This window comes from Berghia stephanieae, chromosome 3, assembly GCF_034508935.2.
Source record: "Berghia stephanieae isolate SIO BIC M18660-M18661 chromosome 3, UCSD_Bste_1.3, whole genome shotgun sequence".
NCBI lineage: Eukaryota > Metazoa > Mollusca > Gastropoda > Nudibranchia > Aeolidiidae > Berghia > Berghia stephanieae.
In genome coordinates this window covers 77,795,509-77,805,508 of record NC_088362.1, presented here as the reverse complement: position 1 = coordinate 77,805,508, position 10,000 = coordinate 77,795,509, and the positions used below count along the sequence as shown (strand labels likewise).

Here is a 10,000-nt window from a genome sequence, read left to right as displayed (position 1 = left end):
CAATAACAAAAGAACTAAAAAGACCACGCCTCCAACTCCGCCCCCCCCCCCCCCCCAAAGGGCCAGCATATTAATCTGTTAACCTTTTAACGACAAGAAAGAATTCCTGCCAAATCACATTTTTTTTCCAATTAATTTTTTTTTTTATTGATCTTAATTCATAAGTCATAATGTCCTTGACCAAGAGAGTAGTAATAATTTAGGCGTCATTGAGGCCATAGTTGTGTCGCTGGACATTGAGCGGGAATTTATGGCGTTACTAAATCAACAGTTATAATGTTTCTCATGACGGCGAGATTGAATACGGCCTGCATAGGGTTAAATATGAATAAATAAAACCCTAGTTAAGCCAAACACTGGATTATGGTTGTTCAATTAAGAATCCATCCCATACTGACCTCGCCCCCCCCCCCCCTCTAAAAAAATTTAAAAAAAAAAAACAAATTGCAGGTTTCTATGTTGTATCACACCTAACAACTTACTACATGCAGCCCATGTAATAAAATATCCCTGCGGAATTTCGCAATTTCAAACTCAAAATTATGGGACAAAAAATGGCAAATTTTTCCAGAAATTATGCTGATTTGGAAATAGGAACAAAGTTTGAGAAAACAAAATTACATTTTAAAAAATTGCTATCAATGAAATTGTTATAATAAATAAGTAAAAAATTTCGATATGACCATTAATTTAACTTAGATAAAAGGCCATATCCAAATTTAAAAAAAAACAAAGAATCGAAGAATTTACCTTGTCAAAAATTTGCAAAAAACGTGCAGATTTTGCGGTTGCAGTGCAAATCAGAAAAATTCCCGAATTTTGCAGGCCGCAAGCTGTGCAAAAAAAAAAAAATAATAAATTAAAAAAAAAAAAAAAAAAAAAAAAACGCAACAAGACAACACCAACAAAAACAAAGAAAAAAAAACCAAAAAACAAACAAACAAAAACATTTTTAAAAAAACAACAACTGCGGGGCAAGCCCAGAAGAACCAATAGAATTTTTATTTTTTAAGCTTAAGAAGAATGCGATGTCAACTTAGTCATGAGTGGTATTTAAAAGCAATTAGGATGGTTATCTCATGCATCATTAAGTAAAGGCCAGGACTACCCCAAGTCAATCACACAACAGCGTTCCTCTCCTCTTTTATTTATTTATTTTTTGAAGGGGGGGGGGGACTCTTGCGGAGTTAATACAATTAAAAAACAAAAACAAACAACAACCCCCCCCCCAAAAAAAAGAGAACAAACACTTGAGATTATATATAGCGCAATATCCACTAAACGAGCTTAAAGCGCTTTACAAAGAGTCCCTGACCAACAACAACAAGTAACATGTAGAACGAGACATGACGCCTGTCAGACAGAGACAACGCTTTTTCCGGCCGGGTACTCATTTTATATCTGAGTACGGTGAGCATGTGAGTAAAGAGCCTTTTCCAAGAACTCAACAATGAACCCAGGACCTTCCGATCCGAAAGCGAGTATCATACCACAAGACCACATAGCCGCACATTATGTGACCTGTCTCAAAACGGTTGTGATGTCAAAATTAAAAACTGACTCATCATCTCGAATCAGTATTATGTTGAGTAAACCAGGTGCAAAAAACAAACAAAAACAAGACAAAAGAAATAAAAACACCCCCCCCCCCCAAAAAAAAAAAAAAAAACAAAAAAAAAAAAAACAATGTCGTAATGGAAATCTATTTTTAAAATGACACAAAATACTGTCAATAACAACAATGTTAAACTTAGCCCATAAGTGCGTTCGGATGTCAGACCTGCATATATGTGAACGTCGGTTCGAGGCAATGGATTAAAAATTACAAGAAATATGACATTAAATTTATAAATAGATTTTGTCTTTACTTGATCAATTCTCATTCTCCTCGTCATTTATTTACTAAATTATATTCATTCTCCCCAATCAAACATAAAAACTTAAATCCAAAATTTATGTTTTTGACTATAAATCAATTTTAAAAGCATCTAAACCTCACTTTGATGCGATGGATTAAATATACATACTTGATGTTTTGTTGGAACTGACCTGCCTTTCGGTACCTACTTACTTAGTGCGGTTACGTCGTCTTGTGGGATGACACTCGCTTTCGGATCGGAAGGTCCTGGGTTCGAACCTCCTTGGAAAAGGCTCTTTACTAACAATGAAACATCTCCACTTGTCTCTATCAAAAGCTAGTCTAGTCGTCAAGGAGACATTCTCTCTCTCTCTCTCTCCCCCCCCCCCCCCATACCTCCTCCACTGTCCTTCGCCCTGACTGCTTTTGGCTTACTTTGTTTTGTTTTTTGCCTTCGGGTGTCCAGCGGAGAGAAACTTTCAGTTTTACGCCGTCCTTCACTGGGATAAAAAAAAAAGAAGGCCATAATATCCACCTACATCACCCTCTAAAAACTTAAACTTGAGTATTTATATAGAGCAATATCCATAAAACGTGCTCAAAACGCTTTCCAAACGGCCCTACAGCATCAGTAAATAACACGTAGGCTGACCATGATGCCGGTAGGAGATAATCCATTATTTTCGACAAAGACAATGCTATTAACGACCGGGTACTCATTTCAGCACTTGAGTACGGTGAGAGAATGTGAGTAAAGATACTGTGGCAGCGTGGCTCAGCGGTATTGTCTTTGCTTCGTACCCGAAAGGTACCGAGTTCGAATACCCGCAGCGCTGTGTGGCCTTCAGCAAGTCACCTCGCCCTAGCTCATTTTGAGGCGCTGTACTGCGACTGACGCCTGGATTATTCCAGCCGTGTGAAAACGGAATAAATAGTTTGTGTCGATATGACACATTATGACCGTAATAATACTCAACTATCTATGTACCCAACAAAGCAAGTGGGTACTTTGATTTATCTATCTTTTTTCTTTCTTATTGACACCATACATTTGCTTCAGTTTTCTCACATACTTAATACTTTATTGTTCTGATAAAAGGAGAACCAAAACTTCAACGAGCATTAAAATTGGTCTTTTATGCTATGTCCTTAATTAAATGATGCTTAACATCGCTTCACGGCTTCACATTTGTTTATATTTAAAAAAATTACATGAATGTGTCCCTACTCGCTTACTGACTTACAAAAATGCATTCTATTTGTATGCTTTCATTATTGAATAAATTTCAAAATTATAGACACGTTTTTGCAATTTTTGATGATTTTGCTCGCGACAACCAGGGACGGCTGGTAATAATGGGCAGGGTGGGCAAATACCAGCCTGTTTTTTCAAGTTATATGCTGTATTACCAGGTCCGAAATAATCTAATTTAAATTAGATAATTTCAAAAGTTAGTACTTAAACTTGATACTTCGTACTGAAATCAATTTGTGTGTATTTTTGATAGATTGGAAATCACCATGCACCCCTTAATACAAAACCCAGGATACGCTCCTGTTCTTTTTTTTATCACCCCCCCCCCCCCCTCTCCCCAACCACTCCACTCCGCCCACATCGTCATCCCATCGTCACGTCGCCTGACGCTGAACTCCGAGTTTGCTGTCTGGCCTCTCTAGTACTAGGTCGGGCTAATTCAAATGAGCCCACCTTATAAACTAAATGCAGATTTTGGCAAACGTACTTTTTCTAATTTATTGCCTTACTTGTGCTGGTACCATTGATGTAATGACATTGGGAAGATTCCAGTATTGAATTTAATTTATTAATTTACTAATATATCAATTTAGTATTAACTTGTGTTGTTTTTATATATTTGTTTAACCATTTAAATTTATTTTTTTCTCGTTTTCTTTAAGTACTTCTCAAAACTCATTTATTTAAATTGTTTTCTTATTTGATTTTTTTTTTTTTTTAAAACAAATTAATTTGTTCTTTTTTTTTTCTTCAAATTCTTAAAGTAATTACCGCTGTATTTTTATTGCCATACTAAATATTTTTGCAAAACAATGTAATTTTCTATTGCATTTCCTCTAATAAAACAAAACACTTTTATTCAAAAGTCACGACTAAATAAATATATAAAATACAACCACCATTTTGGTTTTCTCAACAATTGAATTAGTATACGAGAAATACTCTTCTGAGTAAGGAGATAGTTGAATTCTAAGAGGAAATAGATACGTTTAAAGGAAGGGTGGGCAGATTCCGTACTTGCCCGTCCTAAAGCTAATACATACATAAGATAGTTCGTGATGAAGAGGCGGGAAGCTAGGGGTTGGTTGGGTAAGGAGTAAAGATAACACGGTCGTTATTGTTATCCTCTAACCAATGCATGAGGAGAGATTAGTAGCAATATTTTGTCTTAATTGTATTGTATGAATTATTGGCGAATGCCTAAGATTAAATAAACTTTGTTTTTGTTTGTCTTTTTTTTTTTACTATGGAACTCATACTTAATAGCAGACCTGCCTACTTGAAATAGGAAAATAAAAATCGTAGTTTTCAGGGTTAATAAAATCGTAGATATTTTAACTACCCTTTAACAAAATCACCGGAATTTTCGTCTATTATAGGTATCAAATTTTAAAAAACGAGAAAAACTGATTGGAAACGTAATTATGTTGGTGGTGGTAGTAATGATGATGGTAATACTCGTATTATTATTGTTATTATTATCATTTGTTATTATTATTATTATTATTATTATTATTATTATTATTATTATTATTATTATTATTATTATTATTATTATTATTATTTATAATAATAATAATAATAATAATAATAATAATAATAATAATAATAATAATTACGATTTTTTGTTTGTTTTTTTTTTTTGTTTTTTTTTTTTGTGTGGTTATTAATGGTATCAGTTTATTGTTTGGTTCCATTTATCATTTTTTTTCCACTTTCATGTATGTTGTCATCAAATTTTATGATTTATTGGCGAAAGCCTAAGATTGAATAAACTTTGTAATATCGTATTGTAACCATCCTTGTCGACGACATCGTCGTTGTCATCATAATCATCATCATCATTAACAACAACAACAACAACAACAACAACATTAACATCAAGTACTACAATAGAAATAAAAACAATATCAACATCATCATATAATTTCCGTCATCGTCTCCACAACTATCATTCTAACCAACAGCACCATCAAAACCACTACCATAATTACATCCTCCCTCACCGTCTCCTCTTCCTCCTCCTCCTCCTCCTCCTCCTCCACCACAACCACCGCTACCACTATTCCAACCACTACCACCACCGGCACAATCATTCTAACCACCAAGAGAGCAGTAAAATTATGTAATTTGAGCTCTGAATGAAACTCGAGTCATATCGCTGTTGTTGCTTCTCGATAAAAACTTTACAGTTACTACGTACTACTGAAAACCAGTAATGTAACAGAAATATTAATCTCGCAGTTGAGGGATTAAAGCATCTCTTTAATTTTTCGAGTGAACGAGATGAACTTGTATTGTGAAGGTGTTGTCGCATTATGTCTCGTCGCTTTATTTTTTGTTGTATTCTCTTTCGTGATTCATTTTTGATTACGTTTGGAATAATTAAAATCTACTGGTATTGTCATTGCATTGTGAATGTGATTATTTGTGGTTGAAATAAATTTTTTTTAAGGCGAACAAAACAAACAAACAAACAAACAAGACAAAAAAAAAAAACAACAAAAAAAACAACAAAAAAAAAAAAATATATATATATATATATATATATGACCGACTCATCTTTGCCCGACCACTATAAATAGGCTAGAACCGCCACTGGCGACGACATTTTAAACATGTGAGATTTTCGTTTTGTTATTTTTTTCTTCCAGAGTTGGCGTTCTACTTTTGTAATAATCTTTTATGAAATCTCTTGTTAAAAGAAATTTAAAATAGTGTCACCCGTATATAAAAGTAGAATCATGAATTGTGCCGAACGGCGAACTGAAGAAAACAACAACACCAGCTGCTTGTAAATTTGCATTGTGATTGCAACAGACTTATTCTGAATGGTTAATAATTGATTTTATTTTACTTTGAATATCACATTGGTTTAGGATACACAAAAATGGACGGTAAGTAATCATTCCGAATTGAGGAAGAGAGAGAGGGAGAGAGAGAGATCCTTTACTTAGGCACTTTGATAAAATTTTCAATCTCAAAATATCTTGATTTGACTCAGTCAGGGGGATGGGACTTGGAAAAACATAAAATTTGATACTTTATTTGTTTCTCTACGACCTACGGTTCCAGAGTTATTTATATTTTTCTATTGAAATTTTTTGTCAATTTTACAGAGAGAATCTGTGATCTCACTGCTGCCTCAAAACCAGCATCTCGCGGCGATCGGGAAATTTTGAGTTTTACAGTCAACATGGCCCACTTATTGTTTTCAAGAATTTTGTTTCAATTAAAAAATAAATGGCAAGTGTTAGGTATCATTTTAATGGTCAGAAAATAAGCTTTATTTTCATATAAATCATTTTCATGGATGAAAAATATGGAAAAAATTAAGGATAAATGAAAATGGAAAAAAATATGAGGTTTTTGTCCTAAAAAGTGGGGTTGATGGCGGAAAAAATAAAATAATGAGCGAGTGTCTCAATGTTGATGAAATTTGGCAGAGATATTCTTCAATTAATTGTCTATCGATGTATGAAGTATAATTAAAATGTATCCATAATTTAAAAAGTTCTTATAATTCAAATATTTATAAATTTTTATTACATAAGCTTTCTGAGAAATACAATCAAGAATTAAGAATGAAATACACCGTTAGAAAGCTTGTTTTGTGCCCTTTATAATGATACCATAGTTAGTCACATAGATTCACAAATAACGCCACAGTGACCAAAACAGTAAAGGGTCAAAAATAAAGTTCCAAAAAACGAGTTTCACCTTACAGTGAGCCTATCGGCGGCCACTGGACTGGAGTTATCAAAGTGCCTACTTTCCTCTTAACTTCAATTTCTGTACGCGACTCTCTTATTCTTACTCCCGACTCTATAACTACAAGTAGAGAGGTGCGCCGATGTTACCAATAATTAGCTTCCATACCAGGACAATCATCATTCGTTTGGACAGAAAAAAAAAACAAATAAAAAACTTACCGCTTACCGCTTACCGTCAAAAGCAGTTTAGATTTGAAGATGCATTTGTTTTCTATCAAAAAACATTCGGTACTGGACAATCCTTAATTTCAAAAGTTGTGTTTGAAATTATATCCTAATTTTTTTCATGATTCATTCCTCGCGAAATCGTGTGGGTTTACGTCTGTTACCTACGTCTGGTGCCGTGCAAACAAAACAAAGGTTTTTAAAAAAGTTTATTGAGAAAAAGATACGGAAAAAAGTGTCCCTAGATAGGTATGCAATTTGGTGCCTTTAGTGCAGTAAAAATTGGTGTGCAAAATTAGTTCGTAGCGGATGCGAGACTGTGTGTGTGTGTGTGTGTGTGTGTGTGTGTGCGTGTGTGTGTGTGTGTGTGAGTGTGTGTGTGTGTGTGTCTCTTTCTTTTTTTGGGGGGGGGGGAGTGCCTACGTACACGGTAAAGGGGCATCTAGCCTCAGGATCTACGTACACGTAAACTGGCCTACTGTTGCAACACAAGCAATTGATGGTCCTCGCTGTCGTGACCGCGCGCGCTCGTGTGTGTGTGTGTGTGTGTGTGTGTGTGTGTGTGAGTTATTTTTTAAAAAATCTAAACAATTTCATGATTCATTCCTCGCGAAATCGTGTGGGTTTACGTCTGTTACCTACGTCTGGTGCCGTGCAAACAAAACAAAGGTTTTTTAAAAAGTTTATTGAGAAAAAGATACGGAAAAAAGTGTCCCTAGATAGGTATGCAATTTGGTGCCTTTAGTGCAGTAAAAATTGGTGTGCAAAATTAGTTCGTAGCGGATGCGAGACTGTGTGTGTGTGTGTGTGTGTGGCGTGTGTGTATGTGTGTGAGTGTGTGTGTGTGTGTGTCTCTTTCTTTTTTTTGGGGGGGGGGGGGGGAGTGCCTACGTACACGGTAAAGGGGCATCTAGCCTCAGGATCTACGTACACGTAAACTGGCCTACTGTTGCAACACAAGCAATTGATGGTCCTCGCTGTCGTGACCGCGCGCGCTCGTGTGTGTGTGTGTGTGTGTGTGTGTGTGTGTGTGTGTGTGAGTTATTTTTTAAAAAAATCTAAACAATTTCAACCATTACTGGCGAGATTCGATCTTACACTCCCAAACTCCAGATCTTAGTCTTAATGTTATCAGTAAAAGACAAGCTTTGGGATTTATAGTTTAATTGAAGCCCGAGTCGAAATATACTCTTACTACTGCTCTCTTGCTGGAAACGATTTATTCCGCATAAGCAATCTGCAGAAAAAAATCAGTGTCACTGTAAAAGGTTAAAATTTCACGAAGTACGCTCCGTGAACACTGCTGTAACATTCCTTTGATCTACGTCATCAGGCAACCCGTTGTTTCTTTCATCTTTTCCCATTCCCCCTTACTATCCCCCCATCCCCCCGCCCATCTCTCTCTTTCTCTCTCTCTCTCTCTCTCTCTCTCTCTTCTCTCTCTCTCTCTCCTCTCTCTCTCTCTCTCTCTCTCTCTCTCTTCTCTCTCTCTCTCTCTCTCTCTCTCTCTCTCTCTCTCTCTCTCTCTCTTATCATAGTGTTATCCCTTCCTCTTCCCATCTCAATGTAAAATGAAAACGTTCTGCTGTTTGCAGATACATGTATGATTGTTTTGTTTTTTCTCTCTCACTCGGCTAGGATTAAAAACCAAGACATCAGGTAATGGGTGTCTAATGCCAAAGTATAGATTCTCTCTTTGGCCAATTTAGTCACACATGTGGCAGCCCAGCTATTTATTATGTTCTGCCTATAACACACAATAAGTGGGATTTTGGGGGTGGGTACGAAAGAAATCAAGGTCATAAGTAACCGTGCACAAGAGCTGTATCGGGAATTGGTTTCTGGGGGTCTTGCAAATACCAAATATTTTATGGAAAGCTCTTTCGAACTCCAAGACGTCTGGTTTGTTTTGCTATCTTGGAACAAACGAAACAGAGATGTCTTGATGTGTGACCTGGATGTAAGGTTTTGTGACCTAGCCTAGATGTATCCTTTTGTGTGGGCAAGCCATGCGGGTAATTACAGCGATAGCTTGCCAGTTGAGGAAAAAAAATAAAGAAGCAGCGTATCCGCATTTGAAAAACAAAACAAAAAAACCTGAAAAAAACAAAACAACTTAACCTTTTAAAGGCGAATATCAATCTTATTTGGACCAAAAATAAAATCTTACCATTTTCATCAAAAGACAAAAAACAAATTACAATTTAAAAACTTGAGCTTTTATATAGGGCAATATCCACCCAACGTGCTCAAAGCACTTTTTATCAATATTCAAACCCAGTAGCAATGCAACCTTTTAGCGGCGAAATTCGATCTTTGACCTAACACCAATCTTCTATCATCAAAAGACAAGTAACGGCAATACGATTATAGACAATTGAAGTCCGAGTTGCGATAGTCTGACTGCTCTCTTGGTGGAAACGCTGTATTCCCCGTTAACAATAATAAAGATGAAAGCAAACTATTATCTAAAAGCAAAAAATTAGCTTCGCTGTTAAGGGTTAAGAACACCTGCAACTACCAGCATCCTTGAGATGCTCTACGTCACCAAGGTCACCAAGCGACACGTCTCCCTCTCGTCGGCATGCACCCCCCCCCCCCCCCCCCCTCCACTCTTTCAAGGTGGTGGGGGCGGCGGATAAAAAAGGCCTTTTTTCTTTCATTCAATCAACTTGACTGCTGGTGGACCCTAGGTCTCTCTACAAGTACAGGAAATAATACTCACTTTTTCTCTGCTCCAACGAAAATATCTACCCCCTACCGGTCTAATTATTTGTAGCAGACGACATTTCTCAAAACGGTCACGTGACTGTAAAAACAACACAGGAAGTCGAATGAAAGCTTATTTACAGCATTTCCGTTGAACCGTGTAAACAACAAAATTTCGTTTTCATTCGACTCAACGGGTCAGATTGGCTGGTATTTTTTAACGAACTAAAGCTCTGAAAA

General features: G+C 36.2%; 1 protein-coding gene across 1 annotated transcript in view; it reads left to right on the top strand.

The window, feature by feature from the left end:
• Positions 1 to 5,858: 5,858 nt before the first annotated feature.
• Positions 5,859 to 10,000, top strand: part of LOC144966912 (translation initiation factor eIF2B subunit alpha-like) — a 16,662-nt gene continuing 12,520 nt past the window's right edge. Inside the window, exon 1 of the mRNA XM_078903617.1 lies at positions 5,859 to 6,010. Coding sequence (XP_078759743.1) covers positions 6,004 to 6,010 — 7 coding nt within the window. The 5' untranslated portion in view covers positions 5,859 to 6,003. The remainder of the gene's footprint in view (positions 6,011 to 10,000) is intronic.